This window comes from Miniopterus schreibersii (genome assembly GCF_964146895.1).
Source record: "Miniopterus schreibersii genome assembly, chromosome: 4".
NCBI classification, from domain to species: Eukaryota; Metazoa; Chordata; class Mammalia; order Chiroptera; family Miniopteridae; genus Miniopterus; species Miniopterus schreibersii.
Genome location: NC_138105.1, coordinates 16145449 through 16166796, shown reverse-complemented (window position 1 = coordinate 16166796; position 21348 = coordinate 16145449). Strand labels below are relative to the sequence as shown.

At 47.3% G+C, this 21348-nt stretch overlaps 1 protein-coding gene across 5 annotated transcripts in view; it reads left to right on the top strand.

The window, feature by feature from the left end:
* ARHGAP26 (Rho GTPase activating protein 26) overlaps nt 1-19304 on the top strand; it is a 405589-nt gene extending 386285 nt beyond the window's left edge. For 3 of the 5 annotated variants that reach the window (XM_081134783.1, XM_081134782.1, XM_081134781.1), the window contains 2 exons: nt 4801-4892; nt 13522-19292. In XM_081134783.1, coding sequence (XP_080990909.1) covers nt 4801-4892; nt 13522-13610 — 181 coding nt within the window. In that variant the 3' untranslated portion in view covers nt 13611-19292. Of the gene's footprint in view, nt 1-4800; nt 4893-13521 lie in introns of those variants that run through there. The other 2 variants (XM_081134784.1, XM_081134785.1) reach the window with 2 other exon arrangements.
* Nucleotides 19305-21348: the final 2044 nt, after the last annotated feature.

Below are 21348 nucleotides of genomic sequence, written 5' to 3'. Positions count from 1 at the left end.
TATCTTCACCTGGGAATAAGCTCTAAAATCAGATCATATTTTCCTGTCACTCAAGTTATTTCCTAATGCTATCTTAGACGTATCCTGGGTGCTTTGGGAGGTATAGCATGGATGCTCCTGGTGAGATCACTGATGTCCGTGAGGACCTGAACCAGAGCAAACCACAGTGACCAGAGACAGTCACCTTCCAAAATGCCTCCCTCACCATAACAAAGACTTGGTCATTAGAAGAATATGGCTCCTTCATTTTGATCAAAAAGGAATAAAATCTTCAAGACGTTGGCTCCTTGGACAGAATGGGTTAGGGGACTCAGGATAGTGGAATCATTTAGCTAAAAACCTGAAATGTCTCCGAGCTTTGGGGCCCCGTTGCCTGTCTGTCCAGTCTATACCTCTATACTCCCTTCTACCTCCCAAGATATTTCCAGGTTTTTTTCTTCAGCTGCAACTTTCCTCTCCCAAAGTATTTCCCGATCGGCAGAGGACGGTGGTGGTAGAATCTGCCGGCCTGCTGTATTTGGGGCCATGGTTACTCAGCCCTGGCTCCTCTGGCCGTTGCTAGAATAGCACCATTTGAAGATGCTGCTCCACAACCCTTTAGGAAGCTGCCATTTTGAAATATGCAACGCCGAGTAGGGCTTGTAAGAGGCTGTCACTGAGCTAAATATGCCAAGGTGAGCCTGGATCAGACAGTACTGGGGAGCCAGCCCATCAGAGCTCACCAACACAGAGGGCTAAAACCCACAGCTGCTGTTGCAGTATGGAGCCAAGAGGTGAGGCATGTGCCTATTGTACAGGCCCAGTGGAGCCTTTCCCCAAATCTACTTCCAGAGCATGAACTTCAGATTTCCTTTCCTAGGCAGAGCAGTTAAAAATAACTAATTATACCAAATGGATGGTCTCACGAACTTCTACATGATATCTCCTATGGAGGTGGCTTCCTCTCCCCTCTTCAGAGCAGCTTTGGTGCTTGTTAGTTCAAGCTCAGAAATGAAGATGCCTTTCACAGCACATCAGAGAGAGGGTACTTTTACATTTCCCTTTCCTTTCATTTGTACCCCCAGAAAAGCTCCCAGCCCCAAACCCATGCCTTGCATTTGCACAAGGGCCCCTGGAAATGGTCCTAAGTTGCAGCCTGCCCCATCTCCCTGTCATGCCACACAATGGAGAGTGGGCCATTATTTTGCAAGGCTTGCAAGGGCATTTGAGGGAAACTCCTCTGAGTGCTTTCCTGGCCTTGTGCCATGCTCAGAGGCAAAGATTAAAAATGAACTAGCAAAGGGTTCCAAACTTGTTCATGCCCTTGAAGGCCCGGCTGAGGTCTGAAAGGCACTGTCACAGAAGCAGCTGAAGGCACCCCAGGCTTTCTATGTCCAGTGCTGAGAGGCACTGCAGAGGAGAGGGAGCCAGGGAGCCAAAGAACCAAAGATGCTTGGTGGGGATTTTGTATTTTTTTTTATTCAGAGCCAAAGCCTACAAACACAGCCTCTGTGCCAACAGGAGCTGTTTGGGTAGGAATTCTACCTAAAGCAAACTGCTCAAGGCCTTTGAGAGGGAGTATGGCATGGGACACTGGGCTTGCGGGGCCAACAGACTTTTTAAAAAGATAATACTCTTCCTTGGGTAGAGTTGCCAGATTTAGCAAATAAAATAAAAACACAGAATACCCAGTTACATTTGAATTGTAGATAAACAACAAAAGATTTTTTCCCCCGGTGTAAGTATAACTCGTGTAATATTTGGGATATACTTACACTAAAAAGTATTCCTTGTTGATCTGAAATTGAAATTTGACCAGGTATCTTGTATTTTATTTGTCAGCCCTTGTCCTGGGGAACAGAGGTGTTCCCTTTAAAAAGCACCCCATCTGTCATCCCTCCCATTTTTATGCATATCCTAAGGGGGTGGGAGGAGGTCTCAGGGGAAGAGACCCTCTATATACTATGGTCACCTATTAATTTGAGAGAAAAGCAAGGCTCTTTTCTGACCTATGTTTTCTATTTATTTATTTATTTCATTTTTGTTATTATTTTTTATTCTATTAATTGGGGAGAAAAGCCAGGCCCTTTCTTGACCTATGTTTTTATTTACTTATTTTTTATTATTATCTTTTACACCTCACCTGAGGACATGTTCATTGATTTTTAGAGAGAGGGAAAGGGAGAAAGAGAGAGAAACATCGATCAGCTGCCTCCCCATGTGCCCCAACCAGGGCCATGGATCGAACCCACAACCGAAGCCTGTGCCCTGATCAGGAATCGAACCCAAGACCTTTCGGTGCACAGAACGACCCTCTAGCCAACTGAGCCACACTGGCCAGAGCTGTTTTTGTTTTTATTTTTTATTGTGCCAGTTCATTGTCTCTTCACTATTCAATTCTAAAAGCTTGATATTAGTGGAAAATTACCCCTCTTAAATGATAATCTTGGGCACCATTCCCTCCGCTTTCTTCCTGCCAGATATGCCCGTTGGTTTCCCTGGCTTGCCCCCATTTGGTCCCATTCCCTTTATTTAATGAGGTTAATAAGTAACCTCTAGGAAAATCCAGCTGGAGGAGCCTTACCTCAGCTGATCTTTCCCTCGCCTTTTATTTCCCTGTACGCAGTCTCTTCGCTCTCTCCTCGCCTGCTCTGCCCTGTCCTCAAGGGACAGTGACCCTGACTAATGTCAACTGGGTTCTCCCTCCACCTTCCATGTCATGACAGGCTCTACTTACCTGTCAGTATGGGGTTTTGGCCACTTAGCACTGTTCACAGCTAGGCAACTCCTCTCTGCTGCCGACTCCCTCAAAAAGAAAAAAGAAAGAAAACAAAACAAAACTTTCTTTCCCTCCCTGGAAAGCTGCACGTTGGATATTTGGCCCTCGCTGGCTCATGCACAGACTTGGTTTGGTCAGCTCACAGAATGTACCCCTTGCTCTGAACTTTATTCTGACTTCAATGATAATTACACAGGAAGAGCTGTTTTCCATTCCAGCTGATGAATTCTACAGGCTCTTCTTTCCTTTATTCCCAGAGGACCCACTTCCTTTTTTCTGAATTTCCCAATTTTCTCCCACCTGGCCATCACCTCTTGGCTACTAGAAGACCAGAGAGAGCGTCAGTGAACTGCACCCTGGCAACAAGTTCTGGATAATCATTTACTCTTATCATTCTGCACAGTAGACATTATTAGCCTTCTTTCCTTCAGTTTTCATGGAGCCCAGACTAGAAGTTCTAGATGCCAGGCCCTGGGATAGGTTTCCATCCATCCAGGGCTTCTCTTTCCCAAAGGGAAGCTGACCTGGTGACTCCAAGAAATAACAATTCCAGGATGACCCAAGGTGCCTTGGCCCTTCTGATTTTGTCTGGATTTACAGGACACCAGTCATCCCTCAGCTGAATCTCAGTTGGTCATTAGAAATTAGTGCACCATGGAAGGTTTAGCACCACTCACTCCTTGAGGCTGTCCATTAATCAAATGAAGATAAAATAATAATACATATACCTTGAATAATTGCCTAACCCAGAGCACCTACTTACCCTTCTGTTATTCTGCCCTGGAGCCCCTACGTACGCTTCCTCAGATGGCTTGGAGGGAGAAGGAGATTGCTTTTACCAAATAAAGAGCCAGCTTTTGACTGTTGAATGTAATTTTTCTTATGTCCCTTGAGGAGTCCATAGATCATTTGGAAGTAGTTGGATATGAAAGCAAACATTTATAGAAGGTAATAGGATTTACCAGTTTTTACACTTTATTCTCTGGAACATGGGTTCGCCTTCAGTGGTCCTTGGCCATATCTGGCCTATCACCTGTCTTCGCAGTAAAGTTTTGAAGGAACACAGCCGCACTAGTTTCTTTACATGTTGTGTGTGGCTGCTTTCATGCTACAATACAGAATTGAGTAATTACACGAGAGACCATATGGCCCACAAAGCCTGAAAGATTTCCTGTCTGGCCCTTGACAGGAAGAGTTTGCCAACCCCGGCTCTAGAACAGCCGTTCTCAGCCCTGGTTGCACACTAGAGTCGCTTGGAGACCTTTTTAAAAATCCTGATGCCTACATTTAAATCTACAAGTCACAGTAGAATCCAGACATCTGCATTTTTTTAAAAGCTTTCCAGGTGATTCTGATACACGAGAGTGGTGGTTGTTTACACTTGTTGGACATGAGAAGGGGGAAAAAAAAAAAAAAAAGCATGGTGTCCCCTCTCCCTGCTTCCCACACTCCCACACATGTTCACATGTGTAACTGCTCACATGCACATCTTGTCTGTTCCCTGCCCTACCTGGCGGTCAGGGAGTTCCAGCCCTGGAATCCTGCTCCACCAGCCCCATGAGAAATAAGTAACATCTGGGGAAGCTGATGTCAGCCCACGGCCCAGAACGGAAACCTGGCTTTGCTAGAATTTCTCATTTTTGACTCACCCAGCATTGCCAACTTCCAGCAGGCTCTGTTGGGAGTTTCTCCGGTACACCCTGGAAGTTCTCTCCTGCCCCTCCCTCCCCCCTCCCCCTCCCCAGCCTGCCCTCCCGCTGCTCAGCTCTCATACCTCCTAGGTCAAGTTATAAGGTGGCACAAGGTGACCCCACAAGAAATGTGGTTTCTCAGGGCTTGCGGCTTTTCTCTGAATGTTTCTCATTTTTCTCTGGTGACCTCTGCAGCTTTCCCACCTCATGTTCCACCACCTGGCTGCCTGGTTAGGCTCTTCCCACCGCAGAGGGCTAGGCGGCCCCAGGGAAGGGGGAGAAGAGAGATGGACTGCCTGGAGCTTGCAGAGGGTTTGGAAAGTTGCTAACTAAATGCCTGTCTTCACGCAGCACACCGTTCCGGAAGGCGAAAGCCTTGTACGCCTGCCAGGCTGAGCACGACTCGGAGCTCTCGTTCACCGCAGGCACCGTCTTTGATAATGGTGAGTTTTCTCCAAGTCCCCTCACGAGGATGGGGGCTGGGGAGCAAATAAAAAACTGGAGTTTTCAAAGCCCCTACCTAAGGAAAATCTCAGGTGAATGGGTAAGACTGCCAACGAGTGTGTGTTTGTGTATTTTCCCAAAATGAGAGAGCAGCAGCAGGATGCGCTGTCAAGCGTGTGGTCAGCTGACAGAGGCAGTCTCCTCGCAGGGTCACAGACATAAACGTGACTGTGCCTCATAGGACTCAGTCCAGCCCCTGGCGGTGGCCTTGAGAGTTTGGGGCCGGACAGAGGGTAGGCGTCAAAGGAGTGGAGAACAGGGATCCTGCAAGTGGTCGGGAGCTCAGGATGGCAATGGAGGCTGCAGGTTCTATGCCCCTTTTCTCTTGGATTTGACGGCATCGCTGTCCACAGCAGGCGAGGCTGGTTTCTGAGACGGCAGGGCGCTGGGCGAGCTCCAAGCAGTAAGCCTCGCTGTGTCCCTGCCCTCCCCCCCTAGAGCCACACGACCCAGTACCCGCCAGCTGCCCTGCAGGGTGTCCTGATGTGCAAATGGATTGGTGACACCTGCCCTGTAGAATTTGGAACTAGCGCCTGCTCGATGCATTCTCTTCTTTCTTTCTTTTGTTTGTTTTCCTCTCTAGAAAAATAATATTTTTAAAAGGCAGAATTGATGTCATATTTTGTCATAACTTATCATTTGCCTGAGATTAAAATTAGGATCCTGAGAATAAAGCCTAAGTTGCTGTTACAGCTGAGATTTTACCCCAGATAAAGTTCTCCTTTGGGGTTAATCTTCCTAGATCCCTGGGTGAAAGGGTATGTTTTGCTCAATGAGGAAGCAAAAGCAGCTGCCTGGTTTCAGGAATTGGACATTTTCCAGGGCTCCCTTCTTGACCTCAGGTGGGGTGAGGGCACAGTTCCTAGTCAGGGATGAGTGCATTTTGCCCAAGCACTCCCCATCGTGGCCAGCCAGCCCACCCTGGCCTATACCACACCTCCTATTGCCTGTCTGAGATCCAGAAATCCAGGGCAGCCAGCGTTCCCACATAGTACTGGAGAAAATGACACTAGATTCAGGCTACTAAAGCTCACGTCCTGGCTTGATCACTTGCTCCTGTGTGACCTCAAGCACGTAACAGAGGGTTGTGAGAGAAAATCAAGATAGTGTGCATCGTGTATTTAAAATAGTTCTCAACACATACTAAGCGTTCAGTATGTTATTGTTGTGGTTGTCATCATCGTCGTTACATCAGTCTTGGACAAAGACCCTGATTCTGTCATAGTTCTTAGTGACGGTCTTTGCTTTCATCTGACAGGACCCAGGCCTGGCTCTCGGCTGTGCAGGAGGTAATGCACCTTGATTCCCTGGGCCCTGGCTCCATATAAGGGCCTCGAGGTCCAAGTCAGATCAGAGCTGGGCTCCTGGGGCCCAGTCTTGAGTGCATCTGCCTGCCAAGGGGCTGCCCCAGTGTACATGGCCCCCTGTGTTCATCATTTCAGAGATACTGAGCAGGCACAGGTAGAAAGAATGGGGCACTGGTCACAGAGCACCTGGGGGTGAGGGTGACGTGGCCTGCTGGGCCTGCATCCTCTTTGATTGTCCTCAGAGCCCCCAAAGCACTGTCCTTAAACTTTTGCTCCATTTTCGTTTGGCCCCTTTGCAAATCAAAGTGCACAGACAGACAGCCCAGCCTCTTCTCCTGGGAGCAGCTTGAGCACTCAGGCCCCAGCAACCCTGCAGGGGAGTGGGTCCACCGAAGGCTGTCCAGAGCCATGTCATTGTTGAGTGTCCCCCAAATGGGCCCATGTGGCAGAGTCACAGCCGGACCATCATGTGACACAGTTTCCACGGCAGACAAACCAGGGTGGGCTGCATGTAGGAACTGGTGTCCTGCCCTGTCAGCGGGGGAGAGGCTTCTGCCCATAGATGAGCAGGACTTGAGATGAGCGGCTCCACCTTTACTGGTGAATCCAGTTTCAAGATCTGTCCTCTAAACCCCAACTCACGGTTCCCCTCTGCAAGGGGCTGCTGTGGTCCTACCAGCTACTCATTCTGACAACACAAAGGACCCCTGATCGCAGGGGCAGAATCGGTTTAAGCTCCCGGAAGGTATGTGAATGTGTGTGTGTAGTGTGTGTGTGGTGTTTGTGGCTCCTTTTCTTCATTTTTAAACCGCTATATTGAGATACCCACATACCATAAAATTTACCCATTTAAAACATACAACTCAGTGGTTTTTAGTATATTCAGTTGTGCAGCCATCACCACTTCCTAACTCCACAATATATTCATTACCCCCAAAAGAAACCCTGTACAGTTTATCAGCCATGCCCCATTTACGCATAACCTTACCCCATCTGGCCTCAGTAACCACCATTCTTTCTGTTACTTTTCATTTGCCTGCTTGGATAATTCACGTAAATGGAATTACACATATGTGGTCTTTGTAGCCGGCTTCTTTCACTTAGCAGCATATTTTCAAGGTTCATCCATGTCGTATCAGGTGTCGGAACTCCATTCCTTTTTATTGCTGAATAATAGTCCTTTGTACAAATATATCACATTTGATTAATCCCTTCATCAGTTGATGGGTATCTTTATTATTTCCACTTTTTGGCTGCTATAAACATTTGTGTACAAGTTTTTGTGAGGACATATATTTCCCACTTTGCTGATACACCTGGGAGTGGGATTGCTAGGTCCTACGGTAACTCTGTGTTTCACTATTTAAGGAACCGGCCAAACTGTTTCACAAAGGGGTTGCAGCATTTTACATTGCTACCTTTTGTTTTCAAGTCTTCCGTTGGAAGTAGTGTAAGTAGCCGACCACAAAAAAGAAAAGCAAAGATACCTAGGTAGTTTTAACTGCCAAGTCCTTTCCTCAGCCTAGCAGGTTCCAGGACTTCTCCCACCCCACAACTCATAATCAGCGTAAATCCTGCCCTGACAAACGAGCGCCGGAGAGAGGTTTGGTTTACCGAGTCAGAGGCGTTGCCCAACCCTTCCTGTGGCTTCAGGGAGTCATGGCAGAGGTCACTGATACCAGTTTGTTTTTAATCAGCAATGCCAGTGACCTTTTGAATTCCCTGAAGAGCGAAAGGCCAAATTAAGTCCAGAAGAAAACACCTTTCAGTGTTGACCGAGCTGCAGTCGAAGAAGATCTGACACAATGTCAATCCACTATTTAGACTGATTTGGCTGATAACACTGTATTGTGTTCGATTTTTAGAAAATGCTACATGTCCTCCATGTTCCCCTTCCCGTCACCTCTGTTGGAGAAATCAGGCATTAGAGGCAGAAACAACTATTTACCTGTTAGGCAGGGAGAGCTCTTTCTTTGTTCTATCTCTTGTTAGTTTATTATTGGAGATACTAGGTAAGGGCTGTTTAAGTTGAATGCTCTGTAGCTGTCAGGTGAAATTATTAGAGCAGTTCGAAGGAAGTTTCCTAATGACAGGGTTAGAGAGAGAGAGAGAGAGAGCGTGCGCGAGCGTGTGTGTGTGTGTGCGTGCTTTCAGGACCAAGAGGACTAAATCCAGAGGAAGAGGGGAAAGTCTGGGGTTTCGTAATGGTTAATCCCCAAGCCCTGGCTCCCAGGGCCCGTGCTGGGCAGCTGGGGCACTGCCTGGTCAGCTCTCGGACTTTGTGCAGGGGGAATGGATGCGCAATACTCGGAAATGGCTCCAGGGGCAGCCCTTGCCAGCCTACCAGGAAACTGCCAGCTTCACCAAGAGCAGGCACCTCAGACAGTAACTGGAAAGAGAAACAACTTGTGTTCTCGGTAACATTAGTCATCTCGAAGCTACGTGATTAGTGATCCCTGGAAAATTCACATGGTGTTCACCAAAGTAGAGTTCTTAGGATTCCTTCATCAAGGTTTGAGATGGACTGGCTCCATCATTCTCGGGGCCCCGGGGTGCAGTGTGAGTACAAGGCAGGGCTGCCCGGGGTCTCCTTTACTGACAGAGAATGTTCTCAGCGGGGCTCAGGCAGTGGGGTGACGGGTTTCTCTGTGGAGCCCTCAGCCTCCCCAGCCCTCCCTGCTACCAAACCCACACCCAAGCTGCCTCCATCCCTCACCCGGTATTTCCACCAGCTGCCCAACTGGCCTTGTCACGTCCACTCTTGGCCTCATAACCATTCTCTACACAGCAGCCAGGGCAACCTTTGAAAAATGGGAATCACAGCATATTATTTTCCTGCTTAAAATACTCCAGTGGCCTCCCGTTGCTCTTAGAATTATTGGCGAGGACCTCCCCGGCCCAGCCTCCGCCCCGCCGGCCCCCGCAAACGCTCCCTCCATACACTGCAGCCTCGCACACCTTCTCCATGTTCTCAGACGGGGTTGGCAGCCGTGACCTGCCAGTCAAGCCTAGCCCCCTGCCCATCTTTGTAAATAAAGCTTTACCAGAACACAGCCACCCACACCTCTTTGTTTACATATTATCTATGGCCAGACAGTGGCAGAGTTGAGGAGAGATGCAGTTACTATCGGGCTCTTTAAGAAAAATTGCCAATGACTGTTCTAAAATCACACCGAGCCTGTCCCTGTCCTCAAGCCTTTGCACTTGCATCAGCCCTGCCCAGTGGCTCCTCTGGATCATTTAGGTGTTAGCTTGTTGAGCTCCTCCCCACCCACCACATCCCTCTCCCAGTCTCTTTCTCTCCCCTCATCCCTACCTAAAATTATATGCTTCTGTATTATAGATGGTCCCTTCCTGAGAGCAGGAGCTTGTCTGCTTGCTCTGTCCTATGTCTGGGGACTTAGCACAGTGTCGGGCACGTGGGAGGCGCTTAATAAACACATGTTAAATGAGTAAATGCATTCGGACTGCACAGGGTTCTGTGCCTCTTGCAGCCAGTGCTGCCTCCCTGGGGGCTGCTGGCCTTTGCAGATCCTATTTGCACACTTGCTGCTTGTCTACAGTGAGCGAAGGAGGGGAGAGAACATGAGCTGCGTGTACAGGGGCGTGTGGCGTATATACGGATAGAGCTGCGAGAAAGTGGTTGGCAGGAAGCACGCCCATGTCAGCAGCAGCTTATATTTATTATATGCTGGCTGTGCTGGAGAGCTGCCCGGGCAGCTCTCTGCAGCATCTTGTGTGTTTATATAGCACATTAGACACTGGTGCAATTCAGAAGGTTGGACATGGGCACAGTTCAGCCCAACAAGTACTTGGGAGCATCTCTGAGGTCCAGAGCAGTGGGCGGGGTCAAAGTGGTCGTGGTTAAGAGCGAAGACTCTGGGGTCAAATATCCTGGGTTCAGATAAACCTCCATCATCTACCAGCTGTGTAATTTTGGGCAAGATGCTTAACCTCTCAGCCTCAGTTTCTTATCGGGAAGATGAAGAGAATAACAGAACCATCTCCATAGTTATTCTGAAAAAGAAAGTAGGTGATGCAGGCCAAGCACTTAGCAATAGACCCTCCACTTAGTGTGTGCTCAACGTATGTAACATCAATCTCACCCTCAGGGATCACATTCTCTGGTTGAACAGAGGTATCATGTAGTGGGAAAGGGCTTGGGCTCTGGAGTCAAACAAGCTGGGTTCAAATTCTGGTTCTACCAGTGTGGCCCTGCACAAATTAATTTACCTCTCTGAGCCTTCTTTTTCTCATCTGTTAAATGGGGATATTAATAGTATAAACTAAGCCCTGCCGGATGTGGCTCAGCGGTTGAGCGTCGACCTAGGATCCAGGCGATCAGGGTTCGATTCCTAGTCAGGGCACATGCCCGGGTTGCGGGCTCCATCAATGACTTCTCATCATTGATGTTTCTGTCTCTCTCCCTCTCCTTTCCTCTCTCTGAAATCAATAAAGATATATTTTTTTAAAAAAAATAGTATAAACTAGGATCTTGAGGGTCAAATGAGTCAATATGTATCTAAAGCTTTGAGCCCATAGCTGTTTCCCAGTCACCATTTCTAGGTGTTAGCTTGTGTCATTTTAATTCACCAGGTAGAGGGGAGGAATGACGCATGTTGAATGATATAATACTAGTTAGTGAAGCAAAGCTGAACACATTTGAGCAGCATTAATAGGACGCATGATAATATGTGGAATGTTCTCTGAGCATTCCAGGAGGCTGAGAAAGGAGGGAGCAGGGGGATGGGACTCTGTGACCATATTGGAGGAGGTAGGGCTTCAACTAAGCCTTGAAGTATGAGGAAAGGAAGCAAAGAAAAAATGGGAGAAAGCTGGAGGTTCTGTGGGGATCTGGTGCTGCCTCCTTCCTCTCATCGGTTAATGAGAATTTGCATTTCAATTCTTATGACCACCCTCATTACAGAGGCATTTTGGCACAGAAAAGTTTTAACCTTTAACTTCCTGTGAATGAGTTAAAATGCAGGTCTCTGGGCCCCACTCCTTGAGATTCTGATTGAACTGATGTTCCACGGGGCCTAAGAATCTGCCGTTTTAATGAGCATCAGTGGGCACCACACTTTAATAAAGCCTGATTTGAAGGCTCCAGTGAGTCAGCAATCTGACCTAAAGGCTGTATTGTCCCCTGCAGCCCCCCTGTGACACATCTGTTGTTCTTCAGTTTAGGGGACCTCCTTTGTCCCCTCCAATTCTTCTCTTACTTTGCGAATTCCATTTCCACTGTTTGCAGAAATTAGCACCTCAGCACCTGAGCTGTGTTTGAACAGCTGGCAGAAAGGGAAAAATCTCTGGAAGACACGGACTCAGCGCGTCCAGTGGAGTGTCAACTCAACTAGGAGCTCTGCTGCAAGGGCGGGGGGGGGGGGGGTCTCTCTCTGTTTTTTCTTCTGTTTTCTTCTGTTTCCCTCCTGGGTCTTTTATTTTAGGGAGTGAGTTTGGTTTGTTTGTTTTGGGTTCTAAGCGTTTGAGGTTTCCCAAAGCTTAGGGTATTGATACCAGGCCCTTACCCAGGTTTTACCAGGAGAGATTCTTGCGGACCAAGTGACTGGTCAAATGACACAGGGCCACCTGCCAAATGACTGGTACTGAGCATTCACTGTGTCCTGACTGTGTTGAGTGCTCTTTGAGTGTCAGCTCTCCTTGAACCTTCACAAGAACCCACGGAGGGAGGAGAGTTTTATGATCATCACTTAATAGGTGCAGAAACCGAAATGGTCTTGGCAGTGTCATCAGGATGGATGGGTAGAAGGCAGGGGTCCTGGGGTGCTGGTGTTTTAGGGGCAGGACAGGAGAACTGATCATTGGAGAAGCCAGGTTGCTTTTCAGTTGCACTGTGTTCTTCCCAGGCACTTCTCTCTCCTCATGTGGGGGTCCCGATTCCTCCAAGTACCCTTGCTATTTTTGATTTGTTCCTGAAGCCTAGTGATAGGAAATTACGTACACATTTTGGAGGCCACCTAACAGATGTCTGACCTTGTCTTTTCCTACAGGAACATTCACGACCTAGACAAGGTTGCCTGTGATCTTCTGTAAGCCTCAGTGTGTGTCCTGCTTCCCCATTGGCTCCCCTTCTTGCTGCTTTCCATACAAACTGAAACTAGATTTGTATAGTAGTGTTGGCAGAAATGCTTTTCTAAAACAAGCTCAGGAAGTCGCTTAATTAGCCTAGGAAAGGAATAGGGGAAAATTCATTCTCTCCAAACAATCTCGGAAAATTGGAGTTTTCCTAATCCATTAATAGCAAGTGCCCTGCCTCGCCCGGGCAATTTGTATACTCCCAGTTCGCAAGCACGAGCAGCCCCCATCTCCAAGTCCCATAATTCCTTCTTTCTTCCTTCCTATTTTGACTACTTTGCAGACTCAGCTGGATTTTATATAATCTTTGCAATATTATAGTAGTTTCCATGGAGATGGATTAAGGTGTCACAGAGGTGGGTATATATTCTTTGGATATTGAAAAACCAAAGGGGCAGAAATTTTGAAAGTTGCTATAGAGGAAAAGGAAGCTTTCAGACTTGTATACAGGAGGGACAAAAATTCTAGAGAACAGGAAAGAAAGCTCAGGGTATGGGTAGAACAGAGAAGGGGCTATTCTAAGACTGTAAAATGCAAAAGCAAAAACAAAAGCAAAAAGCCCACAGAGGGAATTGGCAAGGAAATTAGAAGTAGAGGGTAAAGGTTTAAAGGCAAGTAAAATGCATGATTGGGAGCTAGTTTTCTTTAAAGTCTAGTTCTTAGCAGTCCTTTATGGGCACTCCTTGGTACAGAGTGAAAACTGGGTAGGTAGATGGGTACATGGACAGACAGATGGGTGGATGGATGGATGGATGGATGGATGGATGGATGGATGGATGGACGGACAGATGGGTACTTAGATAAATATACAGATGGAGTACCATAACTGTGACTTCTAACCTAAAATCCGTCCCTTCTTTAGAGTTTAAACCAGGACCTTCAAAAAGTCTATGAAACCCTTAAAATTGCATGTAGAATTTTAAAAATCTGTGTCTGTTTCCATTTTTGTTGTGAAGAGAGTTCAGAATAGCCTTCATCAGAAGGCTTGTGTCCCACAAAAGGTTCCGAAGCTCTGGCTTAAACAAACCCCAGGATTATGTAACTTACTGAGCAGTTGCACTCTCCCCAAACGCCCCTCACCGTCCGCATCTGCACACCCGGCGCACAGCCACCTCCTGCCCTATCTGTAACGTCATCTCTCCGCTCTCTCCCCTTCCTGTTGCAGTTCACCCGTCTCAGGAGCCTGGCTGGTTGGAGGGGACTCTGAACGGAAAGACTGGCCTCATCCCTGAGAACTACGTGGAGTTCCTCTAACCATGGGCCCCAGCAGAACTGCTGAGCTTTCCATGGTTTCCATGACAACTGCTGAGTCCTGTGTTGTAGGTCGTTTCTCCTTGCCGCCGAGAAGTGCGGGGTGGCTGACTCTACTGCTACCTGTCAACACGAGTGTTTCTGTGAACTTTGGTGTCACCCATCCCCACAATCATCTCAGCCGACATGCGGTGACATTGCCAGAAACAAGTAAATCAGCAGGGGAGGCCATTTGATTTTGGTAACTGGGAGAAAGGCTGCCAAAGCCATTTCTCTCATTCAGCACCCTGAATGGGGAGCACTTACTTTGTTTCAACAGTCACCCAAATTCCCAGCCTTCTGAAAGTGGAAATAAGATCTAAGTAGTCCTCAAGCGCATGCAGGCCAGGTGCTGGCTCCGAGATCCAGGATGGGTCCATTGCTTTTGTTTACAGGAGACACTCTCACCCACCTCTACATACTTGAGACGCGCAGTGCTACAGGCAGCTGGGTCTGTTTGTTTGCATGCAGCATGGAGAGGGCTTACAGCACTGTTTACATAAGATCCAATCTCTCACCATCTCTAAAACAGCCTTGGCTCAGCATTAGCAGAATTCAGTCCAGTCCTCTCATGCAAGGGAACACACACCCCACTTTCCCCTCCTCCCAAGCTAGGAACTTCTCTGCCACCGACGGCTGCCGCCACCTCGTAACCACGGCAACCCAACCTACTCTAAAACAAAACCAAAAAAATAACACACTGTCTTTGCGTGACACATTATTTTTTCTCCCCCCCTTTTGGATCGTTTTTTGAATGGTTTTCCAATAACCTGGAGCAGAAGATCAAGGAATTAGAGTGGTCTGCTCAGGGCAGACAAAATAGCAACTGGGAACTTTTTCCTTTCTGATTTATTTCAGCGGCAGCAGGATATATTTGGAGCAAACTCTAGTAACCTCTTGAGATTGAATTACATGCAGGCTTAATATTTCTGTTCTTCCATGCAACTGGTGTTTGCTTTCTAGAGGGTATGCAATATGCTGCCTCTCAATGGGTGGGTGACACCCTCCCTTTCCTGCCTCACTCCCTAATGGCCTCCAGTTTACCTGTCCTTTCCCCTGCCCTCACCTGCCTCTAGCCCATCACTGACCACTCCTGGCAGTGCCCTAGGCTGCTGAGCACTGGTGCCCTGGTGGTTTTCAGGGCTGATTCCTAGGTCAGCCCTTTGGCCTATAGTTTAAAAGGATATACATGTTCACTGCCACTCAGAAAAAGGGAACTGCTTCTCAGGCTTTTGAGGCATGAGACTAACATCAAAAGCCATTGTGATTCAGAAGGATACCAAAAGCTTGAGGTGTGGAAGATGGGATGGGCATCTTCTGAGAAAGAGAATTCCCTGGGTGGAGAAGTTGGCCTGGACACTTCAGATTGACTTGGCCTCCAAAGGACAGAGTCCCCAGGATCTTCCACACTTGAATGTCCTTGCAAGAGTGACTCTGGGCAGGCAAACTCCAAACGGATGGACTGTTGAGCTCCCAGGATCCCCCAGGATGGCAGCCATGCTCCAGAGTATTTCCTGTGTCTGGAATTCCTCTAGGGAAGTTTCAAGAAGAAGAGAAAAACTTGAATTGTGTTGAATTACTGTATCTTTTACATTTTTTTTTTTTTTTTGGAAAGATAAACCTGTAAATAGAGTGATTTGAAATACTGTATGGCAAAGTTTTATATTTGATATTCTTGAAGCTTGTTGCTCCACGCATTTAAGCTTTGATTGCTGAACGAGTGTGAATAAGGGAGAGAGGAGCGAGGTTGAAGGGAGTCAAGGTCATCACTCTCTGGCCTTGAGGAAGGAGAGGGTATTTCTGCACGCGCTCTACTGGCTCTTGTTGGTGGGCATAACACATCGGCGGTGTTCAGTCTTCTTTATCCAGATGTGATTTTGAGCATTTCTTATGTGTTGGGTTTGGAGATGGAAAGAGCATCTTCAGGCAAAAAATCTTTCCAAGAACTCCTACTCAGCTCAGGATTTAACTAGGTGGGGCCAGGGCTGGGATTTTTTTTCCCCATTGTTCTTCTCAGGTGTATTTCTTGGTACCCCAAGATATCAGGACAGAAGGATATAGGATAATTGCGTACAACTCCTTCTGCACATCTTCTAAGACTTTGTGAATGAAGCCAAGCTAGTTAGCAAATGTTGTGTGTGCCCGAGTTCTGAGAAAAACTGGCTTCCTAGGATCTTTAGTTTTCAATATGCTGCCCTTGCTGTTCATCTCAGATTTCCTATAACCCCAGGTGAGGGAAAAACTCCAAAGAGGATTGGAGATTGTGCGGTTAGAGCTTTATAGATGGTTTTCAAGTTGATAGTTTGTCGTGTGACTCAGTTTGTGAGCTCAAGGGTTACATAGTTATTATCAAGGAGCTCACCCAGCAGCAGTCGTGACAAGACCACAGAATCAGGGAGCAAGGATTAAGACTGGACAAGACCCAGATAGGACTCAGGAAAGCGATCACTGAAAACCCAAGGAGAAAGGGAACACTGGCGACCTGCTCCAAGGGGCCTGAGGCGACAAGCGCACTGGACCACTGTGTTTTCCAAACAGGAGGAGTGCAACAGAATGCTTTTAACATATTTGACACTGGCCCCAGTGGAACCTTAACTAGAGCTAACATGGAGGAGCAAAGGGTGCAGGCCCTGGCCTGGGGCGTCCCCCTCCGAAACAGACCTGCGGGCACTTGGCCCCAGCTTGACCACTTGGAAGCATGTCTCTCCCTCCTCGGTTGGTCCTGATTTGAAGCCAGAAGGAAATGGAGCTGCTGCCAACAGGAATTTTTAGGTAGATCCCTTCCGCACTGGGCCTGTGACAGATGGCTGCTCCGTCTCCTTTCCCCAGCCAGGCTTACCTGCTCCCTGTTTGCTACAGAACTGGAGAGACTATTCATGATATGAGCCAATAGGAAGGACTTGGGAGACTAAAAATAGATGCTACCGTCTCCACCATCTCTGCCCCCCATCCCTTACTGGCTCTGCTTGACCAGGGCTCTTTAGGACGGGTTAGAGGAGTGAACTAGGTATTAGAATGGATGCCTGTTGACCAAGATCCCTGAGTTTTCCCAGAGGGCCTTGTTTCTTTGTGAGGCCCTGGGATCTGTTTGGCATACAGAGCCTGGATTTTTTTGGGCATTAAGGTCAGTCTCCCACTCCTTCATGTACTCACAGAAGTCTCTGTCTACAGAATGCCATGTCATAAGACAACTAGTTTCAAACCCCTGCCCCCAGGCAAGTAAACTGGTTCACTCAAGACTGGTGATCTTCTCTTCTCTTTTCAAAAATAAGCATCTAGGGTGGACCCTGTTTGGCACCGCCTCCCTTGGTAATCTATAATTGGAGCCAGTTTTTAGCTTAATGTTTTACTATTTCCACAGCCAATATGTGTTGTCTTCTGTCAGACCAAACTGTCTTTTTTAGCTTCATTCCAGTTCATCCCCCTCTTGCTGAGGGTTTTTGTTTTTTTAAACAGAGGCAAAGAGAAAGAGGTAAAATGAGCAATCAAATATTGGCAGGCTAGCGGCGGCAGGGCAGTCATGCTTGTAGTGACAAGGTCTTTCAGGCGTTTGTCAGGACTCCACAGTGTGTGTGCCATAAGGAAGTTCTACCAGCTGCATGTGTCTTTTGCTAGCTCAAAAGGAAGTTCTACCAGCTGCATGTGTCTCCTGAAAACAGCAACCCCAGTCTCACCAAAAGCTGTATCTTGACTCCAGTGACTCCAGAAACACCCGTGATTGAGCGATAGGGAGACAGAAATAATCAGCTGACGATAACTTGATCACCTATTTGTGACAGTCTATTGGCACCTTTCACGCCCTGGCTCCTGTTTCCAGAAACAAGTCTGGACCATCCATCTCTGTAGACACAGGAGTGCCAGGTACAGCAGCGGCCACCATGGCACCTGCAGTTTCCTTAGCATCGGATCTCTGATGAGCAGCCATGTCCCCCAAGTGCGCAGCCAGCGCTGAGGAAGCCAAACAGCCTCTTAGCTGCCTGGCTTGGAAAGGAGTGTCCTAGGTGTTCTGTCTCGGAAGTTATCTGTCATCTCTGGCAAACCTGACAGTAATCAATTACCTAGACAACCCTGCCCCACATCTCTCTTAAGTCAGCTGGGTGTCCTCTCACACACCCTGGGCTGGTGTTTAAAAAATTTATCTTGTGCTCAGGTGTGTTTGGCAGCCATGCTGACTGCCGGGCGCTGAACCACTGCTCTGTAATTGTAGCATCGGAACGACAGCAGCAGCAGAGCTGTGCACCTTGCACAACTCCGCAGCGTGCCTGTGACAGGGCTCCAGCAAGTCACAACCAGCCTCTTCCCCTGCAGCTCCCGGAGCCGGGGGAGACCCTGTAGGGAATCCAGGCGGCCTCCTGGGGCAGCGCACTGCGTCCTTGGGAGAGAGCGTGCGGTGTACAGCAGGGCTGGGAGCAGAGGGAGAGAAAGGCGAACAGGACTGAGCAACGGGGGATTCTCTGTAACAGGGACAGCTGTAGTTCTTAATAGGAGAAGGGAACACCTGTCACAAGAAAGTTCACAACTGATGTTTTTTTGCAAGAGTTTTACGGGACATGACAAGATGGGAACATCTTTCGAGGCGGAAGGCTTTAGAGAGCAGAGGCTTGGCATAGTCCTAGACCCACGGAAGGGTAGCAATTACTGTCATGTCAAAATTCTCTTGAGTGTAGTGAGAACCAGAATATTGATCATCAAAATGTCAGAGCTGCCTGGAGCCGTCCCGGAGAGATGAAGACATTCCAGCCCAATCTACAGGGACATTTCTACAAAGTGGCGCGGACACCTGTGAGCAGCATTCTTGGGTATCCAGCTGCCAGGGTCAGCCTTGTACCTGTGAAAGAAGTTCCTCTGGTGATTCCAATGTATATATGTGCTAGTATGTGTTTGTGTGTGTGCATGTACAGTGCGCATTTACATATGTAAAGATACAGACTCATGGAAACCCACATAAGCTGGCAGTCGCTGAGCCTTTACAGCCTCTAAGATTTGAAAGTTGAGAATTCGAGCAACAGGAGAGGCTGTGGATCGACTATCAGAGTGATCAGAGATGTAAATGAAGTGCCATTTTAAAACTTTGTTCATATTTATCAAATGGTTACTATCTACAGCTGTATTCCATGTTAACTTATTAAAAGTCATGTTGAAAAAAGATCGAACTCACCCACGTTTAGTCGCTAGTGTTCGGAAGCACCCCAAAAGACAGCTTGTCCGTATTTTGGAGAAGAAAATATCTGCATGTTTCATTCATAATTTAGGCTGCCTTTGAGTATATTATAAAGTGCTGTGTGATATGATATCAATAAAGTACTTAAAAATGGCACTTTAATGTCTTTATAAATCATAAATAATGCACTGTTTTAAACTTCAGTATTGAATATTGACTGGTATGTAGAATCCAATTCTGTAAATTAAAAAGTAATTTGTGACTAGAATAGAACTTTTTTCCTGTTATTAGCCAAACAGTTTTGCCATGTTCAAGCTTTAAAAACAAAAACAAAAACATGCTTTTGCGTCACTGAGCATATCTATAAAGAAGTACAATTTCTGTCGAGTGGCCTCTGAAGCGTGGCCTCCTTACATTTGGTGGGTTTACGTGACAATCCCTATAAATTGAGTGGAAGTATGATTTTTTTAATTAAATGACTTTTCCATTTGATGGTCTGTCTGTCTCTTGTGTTTCTGATAAACTTTCGACATGTATATTTTAATATGTCTTCAAATCAGCGAAGACCATGACCAGAAGTCACCATGACCATGAGCTCCTGTGGTTGCTGGTGACAACCGCAGTGCCGATGTCTGATGTGCTCTGGGGGCGCTCTGGTTTCCTTCAGGAAGAGGCCAGTGCTAGTGCCCTTGAGGAGGGGCCACCAGGCATGTTAAACGATTCAGCCCCAAGGAATCATATTCCATTGAACATTTCTGACTTTCTCTCCTAGAATCCATATTGTTTTTTTCCTTCCTAAATTTGATTTTCTAATCAACCATCTTCTGGAAGTTCATTACCGTGGTGTGGCATCATCAAGAAGCCAGAACACACCAGTCCCACCAAAGCTGGGCATGACCCACAGGTTTGCAAATCAGTTATTTGTAACGTAAGTCCCGGGTGAACTCATATTATTCGGTCTTTTTTTTCATTATGTCCCTTCCAGGTACATTCTGAGTTGGAGCCTGGAGCCCAGATTTACAGTGAGCTCCTGGCTCCTGCAGGGAGAGCAGGGGACTGAGAAGGAGGAGACAGAGGGAGCCAGGGCGCTGAGCAGGGGTGAAGCTTCTGGTTCCAGAAGCTTGTCCCTTGGTGCCTAGTTCTGAGAGGGTTGCTATTTGAATGTGTGGATGATACATGAACTGTTAATACTGTTCTCGTTTCTCACTTAATGAGGCACTGGTTTACCCTATGCACCTGCCTGCTGCCTTCACCGAGCGTACAGCTGCCCTGGAAAATTCTCCAGCATCTGGAGCCTCATACATATGTGAGGCCACAAGGTATCGCTCCGTGGCCCATCGTGCAGAGAATGAAATATACGGTATGTATGTGTGTGCTTTTTATGTCTTGGCCTTTCCAACAGACTTGCCAGTCACTTCCACCTTCATATCTTTTTAACAGAAAAGGTTTTCTTTTTTTTTTTTTCCATTCTCATTTTGCTTTTAGCAGCCACTCAAGCAGAGCTCAAATGGTGTCAGGTCTCCTGGTTGGTTTGGTGTTTTCCCCCTGTTTGTTCTGGCTTTCTGATTGGTCATGAGAGCACCCTGGTTAGAAGTGGACTTGATGGACACTTGAAATGAGGTAAATAAAAGATGTGCTCAGACCCCAAGCACGTTTGCTATCTTGGGAACTCAATCAGGGCTTTCATTCCGTCTGTTCTCAGTTATTCTTCAACCTGCACTCAGATAGACGTCTCTCCTCCCCAAATGTGTCAATGTCATTGGCTTTCCCTGCTTTTAATAGCACTGGGCTAAGCCGCAGCTAATTAGCTCTGCTGAGTTAGTCGGGACTGCCTGAGTTCAGGCTGCACATCCGCCAGGGAGCCTCCAAGCAAGGCAGTAGCTGCCCGGGCATGGGGGAGGGAGGAGCGCGCCCCGCCAGAGCTGCACCCCTCAGCATGCCACCCTGCGTACCCAGGCAGCGCCCGCAGTGGAGGCCAACACAGGAAGGGTTTATCCCGCAGCACTTGGCAGCTCCTCTCACGCTGTGGACCTGCAAAGTTTCTTGTGTAATTGACCCCGTGGGGCCAGTCCCAGCCTCGATTTGCTAAAACTCAGGTAGCTAATAGGCTTTCCCAAGGCCAACTAGCGAATTAATCAAGACTTGAATTCATGGGTCCTTTCTCTAGGTAACAAATCATATTTTACTCTCCAGGCCTTTTGCCTCCCCCAAAATTAAATTTCTGCCTTCATGCTTGTTGTATGTCCTTTTTGCATTTTGCGGTAGATGATTAGAAGGAATTTTTTTGAGTTATTTACTGTTTATCTGCTTTTTTCTGAACCTTTATCTGCAAAAAAGAAATGGGATGGTCGTGCCTGCCTCGCCTGTGTTAAATGAGATGAAGGAATGACAGCCGAGCAGCCGGCTTTCTTTTCCCAGCTTTTCTCCTAATCACATCATTTTGCTCCTTCATAGTACTTTCTACCTATAATTAATTCATTACTTGTCATAAAACGTCTGGTGCCTGTTTTTCTCCTAATAAACGACAGAGGCCAGGCCTTG